The 22,329-nt window shown below is 36.4% G+C and overlaps 5 protein-coding genes across 6 annotated transcripts; all 5 read right to left on the bottom strand.

The window, feature by feature from the left end:
• Positions 1-427: 427 nt before the first annotated feature.
• Positions 428-2,751, bottom strand: enam (enamelin). Its single transcript, XM_056236861.1, has 8 exons — positions 2,677-2,751; positions 2,552-2,575; positions 2,405-2,479; positions 2,294-2,329; positions 2,170-2,208; positions 2,038-2,073; positions 1,196-1,258; positions 428-1,104 (listed from the first exon to the last, which is right to left on the bottom strand). Exons 1-8 carry the CDS (start codon positions 2,734-2,736, stop codon positions 712-714), a joined length of 726 nt encoding a protein of 241 aa, XP_056092836.1. The 5' UTR covers positions 2,737-2,751; the 3' UTR covers positions 428-711.
• Positions 2,752-8,500: 5,749 nt separating this feature from the next.
• Positions 8,501-11,652, bottom strand: scpp5 (secretory calcium-binding phosphoprotein 5). The gene is made up of 12 exons (XM_056236866.1): positions 11,602-11,652; positions 11,478-11,549; positions 11,301-11,348; positions 10,932-11,000; positions 10,109-10,162; positions 9,849-9,917; positions 9,625-9,654; positions 9,301-9,339; positions 9,155-9,205; positions 8,939-9,022; positions 8,685-8,708; positions 8,501-8,548 (listed from the first exon to the last, which is right to left on the bottom strand). Exons 2-11 carry the CDS (start codon positions 11,529-11,531, stop codon positions 8,691-8,693), a joined length of 516 nt encoding a protein of 171 aa, XP_056092841.1. The 5' UTR covers positions 11,532-11,549; positions 11,602-11,652; the 3' UTR covers positions 8,501-8,548; positions 8,685-8,690.
• Positions 11,653-12,195: 543 nt separating this feature from the next.
• scpp7 (secretory calcium-binding phosphoprotein 7) lies at positions 12,196-14,228 on the bottom strand. 2 transcript variants are annotated; one of them, XM_056236873.1, is made up of 9 exons: positions 14,131-14,228; positions 13,937-14,005; positions 13,783-13,830; positions 13,501-13,548; positions 13,301-13,336; positions 13,147-13,215; positions 13,006-13,047; positions 12,854-12,900; positions 12,196-12,300 (listed from the first exon to the last, which is right to left on the bottom strand). In XM_056236873.1, exons 1-8 carry the CDS (start codon positions 14,134-14,136, stop codon positions 12,859-12,861), a joined length of 360 nt encoding a protein of 119 aa, XP_056092848.1. In that variant the 5' UTR covers positions 14,137-14,228; the 3' UTR covers positions 12,196-12,300; positions 12,854-12,858. The 2 variants fall into 2 exon arrangements, with proteins under 2 accessions (XP_056092848.1, XP_056092847.1); XM_056236872.1 differs by having other exon boundaries at positions 12,979-13,047; positions 14,131-14,227.
• Positions 14,229-16,341: 2,113 nt separating this feature from the next.
• ambn (ameloblastin) lies at positions 16,342-18,068 on the bottom strand. The gene is made up of 4 exons (XM_056236855.1): positions 17,835-18,068; positions 17,264-17,308; positions 16,587-16,736; positions 16,342-16,512 (listed from the first exon to the last, which is right to left on the bottom strand). The coding sequence occupies exons 1-4, from the start codon at positions 18,066-18,068 to the stop codon at positions 16,450-16,452; spliced, it is 492 nt and encodes a 163-aa protein (XP_056092830.1). The 3' UTR covers positions 16,342-16,449.
• A 2,337-nt stretch (positions 18,069-20,405) lies between these two features.
• On the bottom strand, positions 20,406-21,336 carry LOC130072003 (uncharacterized). The gene is made up of 3 exons (XM_056236870.1): positions 21,033-21,336; positions 20,798-20,842; positions 20,406-20,685 (listed from the first exon to the last, which is right to left on the bottom strand). Exons 1-3 carry the CDS (start codon positions 21,081-21,083, stop codon positions 20,464-20,466), a joined length of 318 nt encoding a protein of 105 aa, XP_056092845.1. The 5' UTR covers positions 21,084-21,336; the 3' UTR covers positions 20,406-20,463.
• Between the last annotated feature and the right edge of the window lie 993 nt (positions 21,337-22,329).

Here is a 22,329-nt window from a genome sequence, read left to right as displayed (position 1 = left end):
AAATATGACAAGACCTCAAGAGTTATCAAATCAGTTGATATTTCACTGGTTTTGGCCATCGTTCTGTTAGACTGTCTCACAAAATGAATTAACTCAAATAGATGTCAATTACACAATTAGATAATACCAATTTAGGTCAACTAATTACCAAGCAATGCTTAATTTTGTTCAGCCTGTGGTGTAAAAAGGTTGCATTAGTAATTTTATACATTTTACTTGTAGTCCACTGTATGAAGAATTTTTGGGTATAATATGTCAGAGTTTACTTTATTTTGCTATCCTCACTTACATAAATTAACTATAGTGTCCTGCACCCACTAGTTAAAAAATATCAAAAATAAAATCTGGTGTCTGAATAATTTTTGGTTTGACTGTATATAGTCATCTGTTATAGATGTATAGATATCAGGTTAATTAGATAGTTACATTTCAGTTGATTAAAAAGGTTTTTAATTGCAGTACACAAAATACATTTTATTTTAAGAAACTGAAAGAGAAGACATATAACAAGTAACGCTGTCTGCAGCAGTGTCGGCTCAATTCTTACAATGAGGTTATTATAAATCTGCCAGGAAACATTTTCACACAACAGGAATGTGCCACATTTTTGTTCCGGCAATGTTCACACCACAGAGATGTGGTCTTAAAGTCAGCGATGTGACTGATTGGTTAGAATCTTGCGGGGGGGGGCAGGGCTTGTGATCATCTCTCTCACTGCACTGGCTGGGCTGCATCAGGAGCCTCAGCCACCAACATCTGCCCTGCACCAGCAGCAACATCAGGCCCAACCAAAGTGGTGTCAATTTCCACAGCAACTGCCGGTGCCTCGGGGATGAGAGCCGGATCAACGGCAGCAGCGATGACTTCGGGAGCAGGTTCGACGGGAACATCCACAGCGATATCAATGGGTAGGATCTCGTTTGCGACAGTGGCATCGACAGGTGAAGCGGTTCCAGCAGGTTCAGGTTCGGCTCCGGCCTCGGCTGCCTCAGCACCCTCCGCTGCCTCTGCTTCTTCCGCTCCTTCGGCCTCATCTGAGTTCAATGGAGCAGCCGGCTGGGCAGGCTGGTAGCCGTAGGGAGGGTAAAACCCACGATACTGTGGCTAGGGTAGATTAAAAAAGGGACGCAGCTCGTAAAGTACACCCTATTAATGTTTGAAATGTGTGATACCGTTTTGATAAGAGGAAACCTACTGCTCCTTCCTCATCTGACCCATCTCCTGGGGGTGCGAAAAGAGCGGGGTTGAAAAAAAAGCCCTGAAAGAAATGTTCAAAGATCAACGTCAACGCAAACTATAGCTCAGTCACAAGGCTTGTGTAATGTACCGCACTGTAGGTCTTTAAAAGTCCTTTAAAAAAAGGTTTTTGGGTTTTTTTTGCAGCGATGCCATTGAAGAACCATTTTGGGTTCCCCAAAGAACAGTTCTTAAAATAACAGGTTTTATGTGAAGAACTTAATAATTTATAGAACCTTTAGTGCAATGTGAAGGTTCCATAGAACCACGGATGCCAATAAAGAACCTTTATTTTTAAGAGTGAACATTACCAATTCCACAATTTTTTTCTTAGTGTCATTCAATGTTTTAATAATCTGATGAACCTTTTTTCAATATAAAGAACCTTTTGTGCAATGGAAAGGTTCAATGGACGTTGAAGGTTCTTCATGGAACCATCAATGTCAATAAAGAAGTCTATAACCACTCTGTAGTTTTTGCTATAGGATTAGTTGCAAAAAGCCAAGCTAAAAGCACAAGTGCCAGTTGGTTATTTATCATTAAATAAAACTAGTCAGCAATGTATGGTGTATGTTGCACTCTAAAATGCTACTTTACATCATAAACAGAAGCTGTCTCTTTCCATGTTCTAGTTATCTTTAATGTAAAAAAGTAAACACAAATGTGTGAACTAGCAAGGCCTTGATACACAACAGATGTGTCAGTTATCTAACATGATTTTTCTTTACATTTATCCTCAACATCATCTTATGAAATGCCATGACTGACATTGACACATCATAACAATAGCACATTGCTAACCTGCTGTGGTGCTTGAGGTGAAACCTGAGGCTGGGTCTGTAAAAAGAGAAATATTGGCAAAAATGTTTTCAAAAGGCTATTGTTTATTCTCAAAAACATTACATGCGATATGATAGAATGAAAGGGGTTTACATCAACAGGCGCTGGTGCTGCGGGTGCCACAGGTGCTGCCTGTGAGGAACAGAAAATACCATCAAATCCATAAAACAGGTTCACACAGTAGTCTTTAAATGAAGTGATTAAATGCTTAACATACAGGCAGCTGAGCATCAGTAGGAACGGCACCAAAACCCTGCAAATGCATTGATCACATTATGTTAATATTATGAAATGCCTCTGTCTTTAGTGCTGTCAGCATTGAACTGACCTGTTGCCGCATCTGTCCTAACATTCTGTAGAGTTCCATCAACTGGAGAGCTGTGTTAGCATGACCAACTGCCTGCTGCAATAGAGAAAACACAGTATGCATAATGCAATACATTACACCCATTGTGATCACACACAAAAGTCTTACCTCATTGCTGCCGCTGTCAGGGGCCTAAAATATGCAAAGCAAGAGGAAGATATCAAAAATGTTTGAAATTTTGACTTTGTTATGCTGCCTTGAATGTGAAACAAGATGTAGAAACAAGAACTTACAGGTGCAGCTAGCGAGGAGCCCAGCAAACACATCAACAACGCCACAGCTTTCATGATCATGATTATTTCACAGCTTATGACGCAGAGAGAAAAATAGACACATTCAATACTGCCGGTAACATATGCATGAGTTAAAACTCCGCAGAAATGGTACGAGCTTACCTCTTTTCACAAGGACGACTGCTTGGTTTCTTGAAGTTTAAAGTTGAATGAATAAGTACTGTACAAGGCTGCTATATATACTTAGCTGCTCCTGAAACAGACCAATCACCTCTCAGCAAAAATGAAATCTATTTTTTGCCTTTATTCTTAAAGCAAGGTTGGAATTACAACTGTTAATGACCCATTATGTATAATTATACACTGTGAAATTCTGCTTGGTGCACAGTTCTTCAAAAAGACAGACAAAAAATGAAATAGTCTACCAGACAGGAGGAGGGTCTGTCTGTGGTGTTTGATGGTGAAGTTTGCATGTGACTTTCAATGGGCCCCTTTCGCACGGCAGTGGGACTTGTGGGAGCCTGCCAACTCGATTGATCTGATTACAACAGATCTTCACAAACAAAAAATCTTCTAAACTCTTAATTACAGACTTAACCAATCTTTTCTTGCTGATTCATTTTTGGAGATATATAGGTATAAATCTTTTAGCTCCTCATTGTTGTGACCACACTGACAACTTCTATAGAGATGTTGCCGTCTGCGTTTTTTTTTTCTTTCCTTTGAAGCATTTCAAGGGTTGATAGGCCTATGCTTTATGCTTTAGGGAATCCAGATCCAGGATGTCTTATCTGATGTCAAGGATGTCTTCCATTTCAAGAATGTGAACATAAAAGGTTTTAAGATATCCACTTGCTGAACTCTAACAGATCAGGCAAGAGACTACATATACTCTGGCTCCCCTTCAGTCATTCTAGATATTTCCTTAGGGTCAACTGGTGACTATCTTTCTGATTGTTCAAAAGCCGTTCAAGCCTGTAATTCATAGTTTGTTTGTGTGTGTGTGTGTGTGTGTGTATAGGCTACTGTATATACAATGAATACACACATACACACACACACACAAACAAACTATATGAATTACAGGCTTGAACTATATATATATATATATATATATATATATATATATACACACTGTATTTATATACCGTAGTTGACCTTAGTTTTGCATTTTTTCAACCTGTTATTAGTTCACAAACTTTAAGGTCATTCTTTTTTAAATAATAAAAAACAAAACATTTTTTTAATTATTTTTAAATTCAGATTCAGGTTATCTTGTCATCCAGTATTCTGTGGAAAAGGTATGTAATTTGTATATACACTCACCGGCCACTTTATTAGGTACCACATGCTAGTAACGGGTTGGACCCCCTTTTGCCTTCAGAACTGCCTCAATTCTTCGTGGCATAGATTCAACAAGGTGCTGGAAGCATTCCTCAGGGAGTTTGGTCCATATTGACATGATGGCATCACACAGTTGCCGCAGATTTGTCGGCTGCACATCCATGATGCGAATCTCCCGTTCCACCACATCCCAAAGATGCTCTATTGGGTTGAGATCTGGTGACTGTGGAGGCCATTTTAGTACAGTGAACTCATTGTCATGTTCAAGAAACCAATTTGAAATGATTAGAGCTTTGTGACATGGTGGAAGTAGCCATCAGAGGATGGGTACATGGTGGCCATAAAGGGATGGACATGGTCAGAAACAATGCTCAGGTAGGCCGTGGCATTTAAACGATGCCCAATTGGCACTAAGGGGCCTAAAGTGTGCCAGGAAAACATCCCCCACACCATTACACCACCACCACCAGACTGCACAGTGGTAACAAGGCATGATGGTTCCATGTTCTCATTCTGTTTACGCCAAATTCTGACTCTAACATCTGAATGTCTCAACAGAAATCGAGACTCATCAGACCAGGCAACATTTTTCCAGTCTTCAACTGTTCAATTTTGGTGAGCTCTTGCAAATTGTAGCCTCTTTTTCCTATTTGTAGTGGAGATGAGTGGTACCCGGTGGAGTCTTCTGCTGTTGTAGCCCATCCGCCTCAAGGTTGTGCGTGTTGTGGCTTCACAAATGCTTTGCTGCATACCTCGGTTGTAACGAGTGGTTATTTCAGTCACTGTTGCCCTTCTATCAGCTCGAACCAGTCTGGCCATTCTCCTCTGACCTCTGGCATCAACAAGGCATTTCCGCCCACAGAACTGCCGCTCACTGGATGTTTTTTCTTTTTCGGACCATTCTCTGTAAACCCTAGAGATGGTTGTGCGTGAAAATCCCAGTAGATTAGCAGTTTCTGAAATACTCAGACCAGCCCTTCTGGCACCAACAATCATGCCACGTTCAAAGTCACTCAAATCAACTTTCTTCCCCATACTGATGCTCGGTTTGAACTGCAGGAGATTGTCTTGACCATGTCTACATGCCTAAATGCACTGAGTTGCCGCCATGTGATTGGCTGCTTAGAAATTAAGTGTTAACGAGCAGTTGGACAGGTGTACCTAATAAAGTGGACGGTGAGTGTATATATACATAATTGTAAATTATAATTCATTATTTGCCGCATAATAATCTAGTATTTCCTGTCCATTTACTTAATAGCCTTAATATTCAGGATAAAGTATATTATCGCAAAATAAAACCACTCCACTGGAAAAAAATATATGATTAACCAAAAATATTATGATTGAATCAACCAAAATACATTAATTTATACCATTATACCATTTCTTATATATTAGCTTTTGCATTTTATATATATGTGTGTGTGTGTGTGTGTGTGTGTGTGTGTGTGTGTGTGTGTGTGTGTGTGTGTGTGTGTGTGTGTGTGTGTGTGTGTGTGTGTGTGTGTGTGTGTGTTACTTAAAGAGTAAGATACTTGCAGAGCTGAGAATAAGCAAATATCATACGCAGCAATTTGGCTGTTGCTTCACATTTGAAAAAAGTATTTGGGATGTGCTGGAGGAGACTTTACAGCATAGGCGTAATTCTATGGGGGGACAGGGGGACACGTCCCCCCCAATATTCAACGAAGGGCAAGAGAATATAGACTATAGACTATAGAATATAGACGAATTTTCAGATATTTGTTTATGACTTTTTGCCCCTTTATTAAACATTTAAAATATTCACAAATTAATATGGAGAAAAAAAATGTAGATTTTACTGGTTTTCTAAGGCCAAATTAGAACATGGAAATTATATTTTTCCCGCAGTGCTCAATGAGAGGAGCCATAACCACAGCCTACAGAAAGGGGATGTATGGTGAGTTAGGCTATAATAAATGTGTCTGAAAAAATAACGAGGCATTTTAATTGTTTATTAATAAACTATTGTTTTCCTAAATCAGTGTCGGTTAAAAACATATCTCCATCTCCGGATGCACCTTTAGAGAGAAATGCACCTTTCATACGGATTACATAATCAGAAGGTATTAGCTTTCGATTCGAATTTGTTCCTTTTAAAGTGGACATTTAAAGCTTCAGTCTACAAAGGCTATATAGCCTATCAGTTCTCGCGCTTCAGTTCACGGAGACCATGAAGCGCGCCTGATTGTTTTATTTTATTTTACAAAAGCACATCGTTTTCTTGTTATTGTGAGATTACGCAAATAAAAGTAGTTGCGAATAATGTATTATTATATTCTGTATGACCAGAAATGATAAAGTATTTTAAGTTGTTTCGACTGTTGATAGGAAAATGCAAGTGTTCGCGGCCGCGCCTCCGTGCCATCCAGTGCGCGCTCCACACCCAGTCCGCACACACACTTGGATATGCGTCAAAATCTTGTGTTTATTTGTGATGATAATCTTAGCCCTATTATTATTGTCCAACCTGTATTATGAATGAAATGTGACGAATTGCTTTGTTCCTTTTTTGGATAAAAGCGTCTTCTATAATAAATGTTATAATAATGATGATAATTATTATTATTATTTGCGAACAAGGACTCAAAACACACCGCGTATTCTAAGTCAGACTGTAAATGCGCAAAACCCGTTTCCATTGCAGTTTTGCGAAATATTCCTTTTTCAAATTGCCTGAAAAACCTCCTCATGCGAGCGTAAAAACTTTATTGGGATAAACGGGAGTTTTTGCGAAATGGACGTGTTTCCGCATTTTTATTACGCAATTTCAATTTGCGCAATTTGAAGGGTAATGGAAACGCGGCTTGTATGATTATGCGGGCAGGGCCATGTGATTGCAAATAGCCTACGTCTTTCTTCCCAGCTCCGAAAATATAAAATCCCGGCCGGTCCATTTCCCAAATCCATTCGACTTGTCTTACACTATACATTTAGCAAAACCTATTTCTCCTGAAATCCATGTCATGTTTTCCTATCCCTTTAGTAGCTTGTGCATCGTCAGTGAGTTAGGAAAAAACAAACAGAAGAAGAGTTAGGAGGAGCGCGGAAATTGACAGACATTTGGCACATAGGCTATCTGGTAAATATCCTGTTATCCTTTAACAGTAATTTAATCAAAATGTTTATAGCCACTATATGTTTATAGAAGAATATAAGAGAGAGAGATCACTGACCGCTTTGTTGTCAATTCAGGCCTGTAATTGATGCCGATGCTGTAATCATTGTGAGTAGGCTATACGTTGGTTTGACGATCAGATGTAGCCTAATAAAATTATTTGTTGTGTTATACAATGACAAACATTTGGACTCTGACTTTTATTTTATTTTGATTAAAAAAATGTGTGCATGCGCCAACACAAAAAGTTCCACAGCTGCAGGTGCCAATTGTGTGTGAAAATTATTCTTCAAGCTCCCTCCCAACCATTCTTTCACAATTTGAGCCTGATGAATCTTGACATTGTCATCCTAGAATGTGGCCATGATGTGTTTTCCGACATGGTTAAGATATGAACATCTACACACTCCATCAGTTAGGGTTAGAAGAACTGTTGCCAAACATAAAACATGCTATGATAATTACTGCAATAACGATCCAATCATTGACTTTTAAGCATTTGCTTATTTAAATCCAAACAGCGACTTTTTTTTTTCTTTTTTTGATCAGGCAGTGTATAATATAGGCCTATATATATAATTAGAGCTGAATTAGAATCGCAGAGCTAATTAAACCCTGTTATGATAATGAGCAGATAAACTCAATCCAAAATCGTATTAAATGTTGATGTCCAATGTGCCAACATATCTCAGAGCAAATTAATTGCTAACATACTGCAGGCCTAGTGCATGTGTTAATGTCTGCATGTAGGAGACTATTCGAATTCCTTATGGCCAGACAATCCATGGGGGAAAATGTATTCTTGAATTTCTCTGAATTTAGTTTCAATGAGCATTATAAATAATTCTCTTATTTGATATTCAAACATCCTATAGCTTCCTTGAGGTTGAACCTGGAAAACTTTTGCGCTCCAATATTTTTTAACATGCAATATGTTTATTATACTGCATAATGTTCAAGGTGTAGGTGCAAAATATTTCACTTTAACCTCAGAATCCTTTTTAATGTTTAAGCAAAAACATGTTTTGTATTATTTTAATTACTAGTATGCATTACAAATGTGTTTTGTAACAACTACCACAAAGACAAAAAATTAATTGTTCTTTAATCAACTTTATTAATGAAACACTACTCACAAAAGTATACATGAGAAAATATTCAGAACTGACATTTGCTTTAAGGTATAATTTTCTCACATCAGAATAAGACCCAAACAGATCTTTAAAAAAAAATTCTTATATGTGTAGATCATCTTCTTCGTGTTCAAAAAATCAGCTCGTTTTAAATTATTATCCCAGGAAAAAAGTATTTACTAATTCTAAATAGCATTGGGGGGTTCACACTTGTTGTTTGATGTTTGTCTCTCACTCAGCTGCAAAGATGAGCCTGTAGGCATAAGAAATAATATGATAAACAAGAATGAAAGAGTGATGTCAAGCAATGTTGAAACATTATTAAAACTATTGCAATTCAAAATTAGGACGAATGAATCATATTCAGATACACATAAGCAGTATCTCACCGGTCTTCATGGCTTGTTAGACACCTGAAAGAAGGTATAGATAATTAACAAGAGTGTGGTGCACATAATCTGCTTTTTTCAGCAAAACTGCTGCTGACATATATACGAGATTCGCAAGTTCTCATTTTGGTTAAAAGCATACTGGCTAAATACACCACTGAAGGAGTAATTATGTTGTCAAATCAGAGCTTAACTGAGGGTTGAGATTTTTGCTTCTCACACATATGCATTTAAACACACACACACACACACACCTGTCCTGTCTGAGCCTGCTGCTCCGGCTGGGTTTGCTGCTGAGGATCTTGGGTTTGTGGAGGACCATCCTGGAATGGTGGGTTCTGTGTAGAAATGCAATAAAAGCTCACAGTGTTTCAAGATTCAGGCGTTTCAGCAAATTCTAATAACAGTGCAAGTGATGATTGTATTGAGTAATTATGAAACCAAGGAGGTTCAACGCATTTTTTTCTCACCATGGGTGGCTGTTGAGGAACTGTCTGTGGCATGAAGTCAAAGGGGAAGATCTATTGACAAACATATACAAATAAATTACAATATTTTAGTAAAATAGTTTGTTATATATATATATCAAAATGTTAAAGCAATTTAAAGAATTTACATTTGGAAATTGAGGTATCATGGGAACATTTGGTTGATCCTGAAATGTAAACAACAAGTCATCTTTATTTATATAGCGCAATACAGATTGTTTCAAAGCAGCTTTTCAGAGATAAACAGGAAAACGATTCAATTATGTAAACAACTAGTAGGCCTACTCCCAGAAATAAGTAAAAGGTGTAAGGCTCAGCTATTTATGGGATGAGAAAACAACAGATATAATCCATTTCAACTTCAAAATTTCACATTTAGGCTAATTCAATATGTTGCTTGCCGCTTATTTGTAATTATTTGAGAAATGTACTAGTTTCAAAGTAAATCCTACCTGGCGCTGACTGAAGTCATAGGGGTAAAACTTCAATAAGGAGAAAGAAACACAAAATCACCATTGAGTTCATTGCATCAGAGAGGATGAGCAATGTTGAGGCATTAGAAGAAGCTATGAAAGCAACACTCTGCTGGATTGACTTTCTACAGCATATATGTAAAGATTTCTAGTAAAGTCTGCAGAACAAGTGCTGAAATTAGCCTTCGGGTCTGTTCACTCACGATTTCCACGCTTTTTCTGCCGGGAGCCTTGGGGAGAGAGTACTTGATGAACGCTTGTGTAGGGAATGACTGAAGGCAGAAAGAGAGAGCGCGTGAATGGTAGTATGTTCTAGTCTTTTTGGTATACACACATGAGGAATACATTGATTCAACTAATTGAGCTGAGAGTTTACATCTCAAAAAGGCACCTAATAAAGAAGCTGTGTAGCTGATATGTTGAGAAAACAAGCTAGCCTTGCAGATAGCAAACCTTTACTCACCGATGTGCCCGCTGCGCCCCCTGCTGGATTAGTAGGGAATCTCGGTGGGAAAATCTATTTAATAAAAAATAAAATAAAAAAAACTTTTAAAATGTAATTCACGACATACACATTTTTATTTTTCATGTAATCTAAAACGTGCTTCGTGTAGGCTACTATCTTAAAACAGAAATGTGAAAATGATTTAATTTGACTGAATAAAACTGCAAAACTGAACACTGTAAAAAAGTATGCCACTTGATCAATAAGTTATGACAACATGTGTTTTTACATTGCTTCAACTCGTCAAAATAAGCTAAGCAATTTTCTAATTTTTATAAGTTATACAAGATTCAACTCATTTCTTGAATCAGTTTGCTGTAATTTAAGTTAATAAACTTTAAAAATTAACGTAAAAATTGAAGGCATGCAGCAACTTTTTTGTTTACAGTTAATACACAGACTAACCTAATAAAAGCGATTGTTAAGGGTTAGACCACATACACATTTTCAGGTAATCTAAAATTTGCGTCATGTGTCTTGGTCTAGAAATTAAATTAAATTAAGTTAAATGTATTTGTCAAATGTCATAGCGTTTTCTCAGTGAAAATTGTCTCAAATTAAATCCGTTTTTTTTTCTTCAGTGCATTAGGTTACTCTAACCTAATGAAAGTCCTTTTTAAGGGTTAAGTCAGGTACACTAACCTAATAAAAGTAATTTTTTAGATCAGGCAGAAATAAATCCTTACACCAAAAGCAAAAATTTTTACATGGTTTCTTGGTAGCCTACAACTTTGAATGTTATATTTATGATGTTTACAAACAAAACATAAAAAGCTCATACGATTTCCATGCTGATTGGAGCGTTCAGACCAGGTTGTGATGGTATTCCCTGGAAGCCACCATTATTCCCCTAAGAAAATTAAAGGAGTTCAAATTTTCTTTAGTGGATGCCCAAAAAAAACAACATGTTTAGTTCCGTTATAATTATGTTCAAAACTTGTTCTGCAGCAACCTCAGGATAGTCAGTTAAACATATATAAACACATGTCATGGAGTAGCATGTCATCATACACTGTAATATTACAGAGCTATTTTCATCATAAAACTGGGTGCAATGTGTTAATTATGGTTAAAGCAAGAGATTCCAAAGACTTTTATGCCATTTTTAGATACGTAAAAGTCAGGAATGTGCATGTGTGGTTAGCCCCACCTGTCTCGGGCTGCCATAATGAGGGAGATAATTGAAAAACGGTGAAAGCTAGAGAGATATAAACACACAAGCACAAAAAAAGGATCAGTTTCAGCATCTGGGTGACACATAAAATGCATAAAACAAGCCGTAATAAGTACAAAGACATTCCTTTAAAAAGATTTGATGTGTACTTACTGGTGCTGCGGATACTGCACCCGCCAGAAGAAGACACAGGATAGATGTCCACATGTTTAAGGAATCACCAGCCTAAGACAGACAACACCAATGAGGGCAATAACATAGAAAGAGAAGCACTTACAGTGTACGAAAATGGTCAACCAGCTTTCTCACCTTGGTTGCAGGTAGAGTTATACCTCTGGGACATGAGTTTGCTTGCTTTTATTTGCTCTCTGGCTTAGCTCTTAACCAATCCCTCTCAGGCTAGACTTTATCATGACCTCACATATGGAGAAAGATGGTTATTGAGAAAATGACCTGTAGTCAGACTTTGTCTGCCTTTCTGTCAGCTATTATTATAATGATAACAATTGAGGAAACTGCTGATATCACCAGCCTATATTTTCGAAACAAAATATCAAAAATAGGAACTGAGTTTGTTTTTTTGTGTACAAACTTTGTGATTTTTTAATTGCAGCAAGAGAACTGTCTGAACAACAATGTCAGGTTCTGAAGGGCTTTCTTGGGATGATATTTATTTCCAGCCAAACTAGGAATTATGTATTTCTATGAATAAACCATTATAAAAAAGCTTTTCAACAAAAATGAGGAGACAAAGTATTGATTGTACGCTTTATTGTAAATCAAGATTTAAAAACATGTTTGCAAAAAAAACAAAAAAAAACATGATTTTAAGGCTCTAAAGCATCAAGCCACTGAAAAAGCACCATTTGATGGGTCATCATTATTTCTCAAGCAGGAAAGCGTTTATGCAGTCACTCTGCATAACACAAGCAGCTTCTTTGTCGTTCAGGAATTGGTGGTCAGCTTATCCTTTCATCTGTGAGAAAAAGAAAAGACGGAGGCTTTAGAAATGTGTTGCATTGTACAGAAAGACTTCTCTTCTGTGATCTATTGTAATAATTAAATAAGAATAATATTATGTGTACCAGATGGAGTTTTTCTCTATTTAAAATGTCAGTGTACAATGTTGCATATTCCAATGCAAAAACTGTTAAATTTGTGGCATTGCAGCGTTATGATTGATATATTGATTTATTAATTATAATCGTCTTCAACGTTTGTTTGTGTTAACCTGCTCCTACAGTCTTTTAATGTTATTGCTTGATGATTGAAATAAAGCTTTTGTATTTTTGGTATCCACGTCTCAGGCCATCCTTTCGGAAACCACGCTCCTGTGTGTTCTTTATAGGTGGTTAAATTCATGAGTATTTATATTTCCCTGGTTAACAGGGTGGCGTAGTCAGCTATATCGTAGAGGTTACTTTCCCTCTCAAACGTCCCACCACATTCTGTGGCAGGATATTTAATAATATCTTATTAAATATTAATAATTCGTTTATTCATAAGATTATAATTATTACTTAACCAACCTGGTTTAGTCATCATGATCATCATCATCATCCTTTGGAACAGGAGCCTAAAAAAGTACAACAAATTATATATGCATATATGTGATAGTATTAAATATATCACAATTTTTTAGGTTGGACTGTACTGGGGCAGCCGGTGCAGCCGGGGCAGCTGGGGCAGCAGGGGCAGGTTGAGGAAAGCCGAAGGGGTACAGCTAGAAAACAGAGGGAAATGAATGAACTTCGACATGGTTGACGAGAAATGGAGGATTTCATTTAGCAGTAGGGAAATAAAAAAATGCAGAAACACGTACAACTTCAATACTTTCTTTGCCTGCGGGCTGGGGAATCTCATGTTTAATGAAGCCACGGATAGGTTGACCCTGTGAAGAATAAGAAAAACTGATCGCATGCTCAACTAGCAGAAGATAAGGAATACTCTGCGAAAAGAAATTAAACCGAACTTACAGAACCTCCAGCTGCAGGCTGTTGAGCTGCCAGAAGCTGAAAAAAAGAATTATAATATAATATAATAATTCGATTTTTAATGTTACATTTTATATTTATATATAAAAATGTACATCTAAAATATTACTATAATATAAAATGTAATATATGTCTGAGTAATATGATGGTAATAGTAATGTTTCACTCCACTCCACACTTACAATCTCTATTTCAGAAGGTCTAGCTGCAGCGGCGGCCGCAGGAAGAGCCTATAGATCATCATACACACTTTTTATAAAATACATAATGTGCTATAATCTTATATGAAACTTTATATTCCCATATTCCTTGAGTCGTTTTATTGAGGCTGTCATTTATGTAAATAAATAGGGGTGAATCCAGATTGATTGGGACACTTTTCCCCAGTCATTTCAATGGCAAAAGTGTCCCAATCAACCTGAATTCAACCTTAAGTATTCATTTCATGTTTGGACCAAACTAACCTGTGGAGCCATGACAGGTTTGTATTCTAGCTCATAATACATAAATTGCTGTGGGTCAAAGAACAGGAGAGTAGTATCACAATGTTAGCATCCCACATTCTCTTGTCATAGTTGGCTCATGAATAAATACATAAGAGTAACATCGATCACGTACCGGAGCGCAGTAGGCCACACCGATGACAAATGCCAGCAAAATGAGGGATCTCATGTTGAATGATGATGTCTGAAATATGACATGCAAAGATATAGTTTCATTGTTTGCTATCTTCTATGTAACCTTCTGCAACAGGAAAGTAGATCAACCTTCAGCCCCAAAATTGTTTGTTGAATGAATGAATGGTACCTTACCTTCATTTAAGACTCTTGATTGTGATCAGGATTAAGGAAGAGGATTTTGTGATATACTGCTCTCTGGATCTACTCCTTATATTCTCTTTGAAAACAAAAGGCCCATAACATCAGCATATGATTGGCTTTGGTGACCAGCCAAGTTCCTTTATAGAGGGCAAAAATGTGCATTCAAAGCAAATATATATCTTTGCTTATCTCAAAGCAACATTTTGGCTGAGATTGTAATTATTTGGCATGATATACAAATAAATCAAACGCAATCAGAAAATACATTTATGGCACATGTGATGAAATAATAATAGCTCTCTGACAGCAATGTTCACACTTGTTCAAACTGTAAGAACCTTCTGCCTGACTGAGGACACTGCTAGAAAATAAAGTGTGGAAAGAACTATATACCTATATTTACATTTCATATTACATTGGGAAACTGCAGTGAAAGTCAATAATTTGACTGTTGACTTTCATGTAAAGGTTAAAAAACAATTGGCTATGAAATTATCTGAAAAGATTAAAAGAATATATATATCCCACTAATGTTTTTGTTATGTTAATTTTCAGGTACTGTATAAGAGTAAAAAATATATATATAATAATTTATTGCCATTAATCTTGTCATATTTTGTATTTTTTTTGGATACATTCAATAATGTGCCTTCATGTACTGACCAGTTAATCAGTAAACCGGTCCTTGGCTCAAGAATCACTTACAATCAATGAATTACTTCAATCCCATTCTTTTTAAACAAGATAACAGTACACTGTTTCCCTGATCCTTTCTGTATGTGTCCCTTACCAGTAAGCCATTCTGTTTTTTTTTATGGCATTTTAAGAACTTTCAAATGCTCTGCACTTTAATTATATAGAAAAAAATATTCACTCATATTGTGATTCTCTGGGTTAAATGTGCACATTTTTCCAGTTCTATTAACACAGCTGACACTTGATGACAGATATACTGTATGCAACACAGAAGGAGCCTCAGGCTGTAATTAACTCTGTATTTAATCATATGTCTAGTATATATGTTGAGGACCACACACAATGTTCACAGTACAAAAGTCAGAAATAATTTGAAATGGTTTTGATTTTTAAATATTTTAGTCCACAACAAAGTCAAACCTTTAGTTCATACTGGGAAGAATAAAAGATAAAGAAACAGTAACATGTAAACAAAGTACAGTTTTAGAAATATTTTAAAAACTTACATAACCCATATATAAACCATAAGCATGATACAAAATGCATATTTAAATAAATCTTGCAGTAAAGATATGCAAAGATTTGTCTTGGGGTACATATCAGGGTTGGTCTTAACAGTATAGGAAAGCAGTGGTGGGGACTGGAACAAGAGCTTCTTCTGGTGTTGGGGATGTAATGGAAACTAGATTGGGATCACTGTAATGGTTGAACTGTAATGGTTTGGACAGTGGGCAAGACAGCCGAAATGAAAGTCCCATGACCAGAAGACAAAGGTCCAGTGTTGGTTAAGGGGTTTTCAGCAGATTGGACATGATCACACGGCACTCACTCACGGTCCTGCTTGCTAGCATTCCTACTAGGCAGCGCTCCATTATTTGGATGGGATCCACCAGTAGCAGGTATGGCATCCCCACTGGGTGGTACAGCTACAACGCTAGGTGGCTGGACCTCAGTATTGGTCGAGAAGGTCATTCCAGGGACATAGGTGTTGATGTGGAAGGTATTGGCTGGTCTTAAAGGGTTAACAGGTACAACAGGTTGTGGTTGCTACACATTGCCCCTAAACGCAGGCATGTGCATGTCAACAGGACCCATTCGTCCCATGTTCTGTGTGTAACATAAATTTTGACAGAGATTTAGGCAAAATATTTATTTACAAAAATAAATAAAAACTTTTCAAAGATACAGTAGTGTCTGATCTTTTTTACATTTCTGAGCTTAATGTTGTAGATTTAGAAAATATGAATAGAAGTTAAGAGAAGAAAAATATCAAAATTGGCACTATTAGGTCACAATTAAATAAGCAAATTTGTGACATTCATATATGAATCCCCAAAAAATGGGAACAGGCTAAATACTTGCTCAATTTTTTATGATGATAATATGTTTTATAACAAAAATTAGAATAGAAAAAATAAATTAAATTAAATTAATAATAAAATAATAAAATAAAATAAAATAAAGAAGCATCTTCACTAATGGTCTCAGACTTTTTTTTACCTGAAGTTCTTCGCAGCTCAATCCACCATATGGTCCAGCCTTTAAAAAACATTCACATAAGGAATTACATCCCAATAACATATTTAGAAAATAAATATTCAATTGTATAACAGTTCATGCCGATTCATTCACCATTCGTTGTTGAATCTGTGGAACCATGTAAAGAAATTGTTGAACCTGTGGAAAAACACATGATATAAGAATATTGAAAACACTGGATTTGCTTGAGTCCAGAATGTTTGCGTTGATACCTGTTCTTGCTGAGGCTGGTTTGGATGCATTTGATGAGCATTTGGCTTGTGTTGTTTGTTTTGTAGCATTACCAGTCGTGAAGCTGGAACTGCATTAGCAGGATATTGTTGAGACGATGCGTTCTGGAAAACAGGCACTCCATAGGAGAACTGATGATGGAAAGGAGCATTTGAGATCTAGTAAAAGTTCTGACTTAGGAGATTGACAAGTGAGCAAAACGACAATAGTTAGAAGTGGATTCTGGGACAAATGAGATTCAATCAAGAGTGAATGAACTCAATGACTCCTCTTAGGATTGTTGGATGCAGAACTGACAAACTTCTGACAGAGATTTTATTTGTGTGCACACATTTTACTGATACACGAGGCAATATATTACATCAACCCTCTTTGTTTGGACACATCAAGTGCATCAGGTTTCCTCAATAAATCAAAACTCTTCAGACGTGGAGACGGGAAGATTTCCTCCAGCGAAATATTTTTGATAATATACCAAAGAGTCTAAACACAAAGGCTTGCTTGAGGGTTACATAGCTAACATTAAGTTTGGGTTTGGACCTCGTATCAGAATAAACCTGCTGAACCCAGACAGTCTGTTAGCTGTCCTGTGGTGTATTTTTGATGACTACAAACAAAACCCACACATATTTTTAATATTTTATGGAAACACTCTTACTGTTGGGTTCCTGGATTGTGGTCCAAGAATGGGATAATATAAAAACTGGAAAATACAGGGGGGGAAATGTGTTAGGTATTTTAAGAAATGTATTTTTAGAATTTATAGAATTTAATAAATTCTAAAAACCTTTTTAATGTTTTTAAATGGTATTATTTTAATAATATTAATTATATCATTTTATTTAAAAAGTTGGTTACACTTTATTTCAATAGTCCGCTAACTACAAATAATTACATGTCAACTAACTATTATTAGAGTTTTAGATGACTTTTAGGTTAGGGTTAAGTTTAGGGTTAGTAGAATAAGTAGAATAAGACATTTACTTGCAAAGTTACTAATAGTCGGTAGAATGTCTATTGGGGGAACATCAAAATAAAGTGTTGTCAGATATTAAGAAGACTACTAATAATGACTGATAGTTGACATGTAGTTGCAAAGTTACTTACAGTCAAATGTCTAAAGTGGACTATTGAAATAAAGTGTTACCAAAAATTAATTCATGGGCTGTCTTATTAAGATAAGAAATGAGTCAATTCATTATTCAAGTGAACATATAAAAGTTTCTTACCTGCGGTTGCTGGGGATGAGAATAGGGAAAGTATTGAAAGTGTGCTGGAAGTTGACCGAGACCTGCATTGGGGTTGGGTTGAGAGGCCCATGGATCGGTCAGAGTGACCAGCTGTTGCTCAGGACCAGAGAGAACTCTGGGAGATTTAGGCTGAAACTGCTGTGGTACATGATGGGCTTGTACCAGTACCTCAGACAGGGAATACTGTATCACTGGGGTTCCTTGTGCTGCCATATCTCCCGTTGGGACTTTTTGGGGAGCATTTGGGGAGATATATGAAAAGGTTAATTGAATAACATAAGTATAACATAATCAAGTAAACAAGCAACACTTATGATGTATGATTTCTACAATACAACCATGAAATATCTCTAAAGAAATCACGTTTCGGTAACTCTTTATTTTGATGGTCCCCTTTAGACATTCTGTTGACTATAAAACTGCATGTACATGTCAACTAACTCTCATTAGAGTATTGGTATACTGTCTGCTTAATATCTACTGACTATAAGTAACTTTGCAAGTAGGCCTACATGTCAACTTATTCTACTAACCCTAATGGTGTGTTCACACCGAACGCGAATAGAGCGTCAAATACGCGTCTAGTTAGACGCTTAAACATTCGCTCGAGTTCAAATTTTTCAACTTGCGCAGAAGACATTCGCAGCAAACGCGTCGCCCAATTTGCGTCATTCGCAACGCCCGGGGCGAATGATGCGTCTATTCGCGTCTTTGCATTGACTTTTTATGTAATCTACTCGCGCAAATAATTAAATTCGCGTTCGGTGTGAACACACCGTAACCCTACCCCCAACAGTCTACTAATACTCAACTGGTCCTATAATGAGAGTTAGATGGCATGTAGGTAAAAAGTTATTTATGGTGAAAAGAATGTCTAAAGGGGAACGTAAAAAAATGTAACCCAAGTGGTATCTGGATGAAAAGAGATGACTGTAATGACTCACCGGAACTCCAAATGTTCCAGCTAGAAAACATGGGAGCAACGCTATACGCCTCATTTGTGTCATACCTAAAGATACACACACATACAGTAAAGATACACACACATACAGTAAATACATTAATAGCTAATATTGCATGACAGAAAAAAAGCCAAATACTCACTTTAAAATCCTTTGATCACAACGAACAAATGCAAGTGGAGAAGGGTGTACTTAAACACTGTCCATTCAATCAAGCAACCAATCAGCTCTGGAAATGGGCTCTGACCTCAGACAATATTAAACCTCAGACCATAATTTAATTGTACAATCTAGAGAACACTTAGTGTCTGAATGAATAATCAAATCAAACCATTTGAAATGTTAGACGTATCCAGACGAGTTTGGGTGATTTGATATATTGGTTCAGTTTTATAGTAGTAAAAGTCAGTGAATAAAATATAAAAATGATCATAAAAACTAGGTGTGTTTGTGGTAGTCTGTAAGTGAATGCCAAACATTTATTTTCACAGCAAGCACATTTTAGAGTAGAAACAGGATAGCGTGTCAGAATAATTAAGACATCTGGTTTATTTCAATAAATCGAGATGTTGCGTTCCCCCACACCAGAAACACTTGTCTCATCTGAGGTCGCTTCTCACTGATTTCGTCTTCACAATGTTGATTAAAGTGAAACCACAGCTACCTTCTGAAAAGCCACTTTGGTTCAGTTAATGACAGTATAATTCTGTCATTCCCACAGTACGAACTACACTAATTTCACATTGTGGTGAGATAACTGTTATTATTAAGTTGGGTTCAGACCAAATAGAAATGCAGACACAGACAGCAGTTTTAACGATAAAACCAGGAATTCCCTAAACTTGACTGGATATGCAAACAACAAGACTTTAAAAAAATTAAACTGTGCTAATTTTTGGGTACCGTTTTAAAGCAAGACAGCGCACAGACCGTACATACTTGTCATGGTATCAAGATACATTTGAAGACATTTCCTCTTAATATAGACTATGTTTAATAAGTGTGTAGTGACTCAGGAGTCATACTGTCCCACCCAAAACAATCTCAAAATCTCAAAATTACATATCCACATCTTTCTCTGTTGACACTTGAACCACACCTATGTAGTGCATAATACCTCAGAGTTTCGTGCATTGACCTTTACATTAAACAACACTACCAATTTATAATCTGAAATGACAGACTGTTCATTCGGAAATGTTTTTCACTTCACTATTTTGAGTGACTATATGCTTAATATTAGCATTTGGTCACCGAGCTTGGGCAGCAAGTTAAATTCGATTGACTACAATGATCTGAAATATGACGTACAAGACCATTATCATAAGTGTATTCTTTATAGGAGTGCTTCACGAGTTTGTTTGCCCATTTAATATTAAAGTACATGGTTACCCCCCGCTATGAGGGGCTTGGAGAGGATTTTCTACTCAAGCTCGAGCATTTTGATGACAACTTCACATAGAACACAAATTTCTCAGCAGGGTTTACCAACTAATGTTAAATGTATAATTAAATAAGTGTGGGGAAATTGTTTTATTTTACAGTTGTATTATTTCTTAATAACAACCAAATAACATGTTAAATTCACTATTTTTATTGAAAGCATTACTGAGATGTCAAGGGTACTTTACAAAACAACCCCTGCTCTACTTTCCACCATCTCCACGAATGGTGGTGGGGGTGACTGGGGGACTGGGTGTGGGTGCTGGTGCTGGTGCTGGTGCAGGTGCAGGTGCAGGGGCCGGGGCAGGGGCTGGACGAGGCAGCAGCAGGGGCCACTGAAATGACCACAGTGGGAAAAGAGGTCCGGGTCGAACCGGCCTCACATGATAATAATGACCTCCAGGAAAATAGGGCCAATAGATCCTCTAGAGCAAAGACATTTTAAACAGTCACATAGAACATTTGCATATGAGGCATTTTGTTCAGCTTCAGGAGAAAATTACATATTTGTTATAACTGGGAGCATTGGGAGTTTACCTCATCACTGCCAGATGAGCTCCAAGGGTTAAAACGCTGGCAAAGCTGGGAGGAATTTTTATATCACATGAGTTGATGGTATTATAATAATTGTTATTTCATACATTATCTTGAATGTTGTTTGATTCAGGTTTAAAGGCTTAAAAGAGCCAGGCTACTCAGTTACATCAAACTAGTACAATAATATGTGATATAAAGAGAGTAAAAACATCATTCAAAAACAAAATTTACTTACAGCTCCAGAGGAAATGAGCCACAGGACAGTCAATAATATGAGACTCTTCATTTTGGGATGGCACGTTTTTTTTTTAACCTTATTTAGAAGAGAAATTCCTAACAGATCTGAAATCGTAGTTATCTCAGTAATGATGGCAATTCAGTACAACTGATATTAAATAGAGAAAGCATTCGAACTAGGACAGATATATGTAATAAATGTAAATATACTAAATAAATAAACAAAATGTAAAGAGTGCAACTTATTCTACATGCAAAAACCATAGTTAGCCACATAGAGTCACTCATGAGTAGAAGAGAGGAGGTTCAGTCACAAAATCCTTTTTTTTCTCACAAAAACTTTGATGTTTCAAATGTGTGATAAATTTAGAGGATTTTTTCAATTATTTAAAAATATTTCAATCTCCAAATTCCAACATCATATTTTCCTAAATCTGTAGTTTAAACAACCCTTTAAAACCACACAAATATGAAGTATGTTCAGACAACAGTAAACTATATAATGAAAACAAGTATTTTTCCAATTTCATGTCAAGGTCGGGGCAAGTTGTCGCGTGCCATATTATAAGAGTTCTCAAATATGTTTTAAATGTTAAAAATGCATACAACTTATTACAACATATGCTAGTTATTTGTACTTTTTTTCCTTAAATTCATTTTTCCTTCATTTTTTCCACTGTTGAAAATGTTTATAGCTTATTGTTGTTCAATCTAGAAAATATTTTGTACAGATTTAAAAAAAATAAACCAACCTTAAAAACAAGCGTGACAACTTGCCCCGGTCTTCCCTATACTTCAATAAAGTTGATGAAGATAACATTAACTCAAAGTAAAAAAAAAAAGAGAGAGAGAGAGAGAGAGAGAGTATATTTAAATTTATCAATTGTACTTACTGTCATGCAATTCGTTGACTCTTCTTGTCCTGAAAGAAATGTGAAAACACTGAGATTTATCCCATTCCAGCTAATGCATCAGAGTTTTAGCACATATGCATTTACCATTTTTTTTACTCATTGTGCACACAAACCTTAATCCATAAGGATATTACAATATTTAGTCATGTCGTAATCCTTAAAATCCCACAAATTCCCAAAAGCTTACAGTCAATTTATGCAATTGTGACATCTTAAAAACGTACATTGCTTCAGAGGATTTGCTCATCTCTGATAATCTCTCTGTCCCTAAGACATTTTCCTTTACAGAAAATATATCACTGCGAAACAGTCAAGTATTTAAGATTTATTTATTCGTAAGTAACACAATCTCAATGATATAGCTATGTAATATTGATTTAG

Source organism: Rhinichthys klamathensis, unplaced genomic scaffold (genome assembly GCF_029890125.1).
Source record: "Rhinichthys klamathensis goyatoka isolate OS25496 unplaced genomic scaffold, OSU_Roscu_1.1 h1tg000469l_1, whole genome shotgun sequence".
NCBI lineage: Eukaryota > Metazoa > Chordata > Actinopteri > Cypriniformes > Leuciscidae > Rhinichthys > Rhinichthys klamathensis.
Note: the sequence above shows the minus strand (reverse complement) of the source record. Positions and strands in the feature narration are given on the sequence as shown.

Excerpts from the sequence above, each read along its gene's own strand:
- LOC130072003 (XM_056236870.1), bottom strand. The coding sequence starts at position 21,083 with ATGAAGAGTCTCATATTATTGACTGTCCTGTGGCTCATTTCCTCTGGA. Across the intron at positions 20,843-21,032 it reads GGCTCATTTCCTCTGGAGCT|CTTTGCCAGCGTTTTAACCC; the intron begins GTAAGTAAATTT and ends AATTCCTCCCAG. Across the intron at positions 20,686-20,797 it reads GCTCATCTGGCAGTGATGAG|AGGATCTATTGGCCCTATTT; the intron begins GTAAACTCCCAA and ends TCTTTGCTCTAG.
- scpp5 (XM_056236866.1), bottom strand. The coding sequence starts at position 11,531 with ATGTGGACATCTATCCTGTGTCTTCTTCTGGCGGGTGCAGTATCCGCA. Across the intron at positions 11,349-11,477 it reads GTGCAGTATCCGCAGCACCA|CTTTCACCGTTTTTCAATTA; the intron begins GTAAGTACACAT and ends ATATCTCTCTAG. Across the intron at positions 9,023-9,154 it reads TTCCTCAACAGCCACCCATG|AACCCACCATTCCAGGATGG; the intron begins GTGAGAAAAAAA and ends ATTTCTACACAG.
- scpp7 (XM_056236872.1), bottom strand. Across the intron at positions 13,549-13,782 it reads AACCTGTCATGGCTCCACAG|GCTCTTCCTGCGGCCGCCGC; the intron begins GTTAGTTTGGTC and ends GATGATCTATAG. Across the intron at positions 13,216-13,300 it reads AGCCTGCAGCTGGAGGTTCT|GGTCAACCTATCCGTGGCTT; the intron begins GTAAGTTCGGTT and ends TATTCTTCACAG.
- enam (XM_056236861.1), bottom strand. The coding sequence starts at position 2,736 with ATGATCATGAAAGCTGTGGCGTTGTTGATGTGTTTGCTGGGCTCCTCG. Across the intron at positions 2,330-2,404 it reads TAGGACAGATGCGGCAACAG|GGTTTTGGTGCCGTTCCTAC; the intron begins GTCAGTTCAATG and ends ATGCATTTGCAG. Across the intron at positions 2,209-2,293 it reads CTACTGATGCTCAGCTGCCT|GCAGCACCTGTGGCACCCGC; the intron begins GTATGTTAAGCA and ends TGTTCCTCACAG.
- ambn (XM_056236855.1), bottom strand. The coding sequence starts at position 18,068 with ATGGCAGCACAAGGAACCCCAGTGATACAGTATTCCCTGTCTGAGGTA. Across the intron at positions 17,309-17,834 it reads CTCATCCCCAGCAACCGCAG|TTTTTATATTATCCCATTCT; the intron begins GTAAGAAACTTT and ends TGTATTTTCCAG. Across the intron at positions 16,737-17,263 it reads CACAATCCAGGAACCCAACA|TTCTCCTATGGAGTGCCTGT; the intron begins GTAAGAGTGTTT and ends TTCCATCATCAG.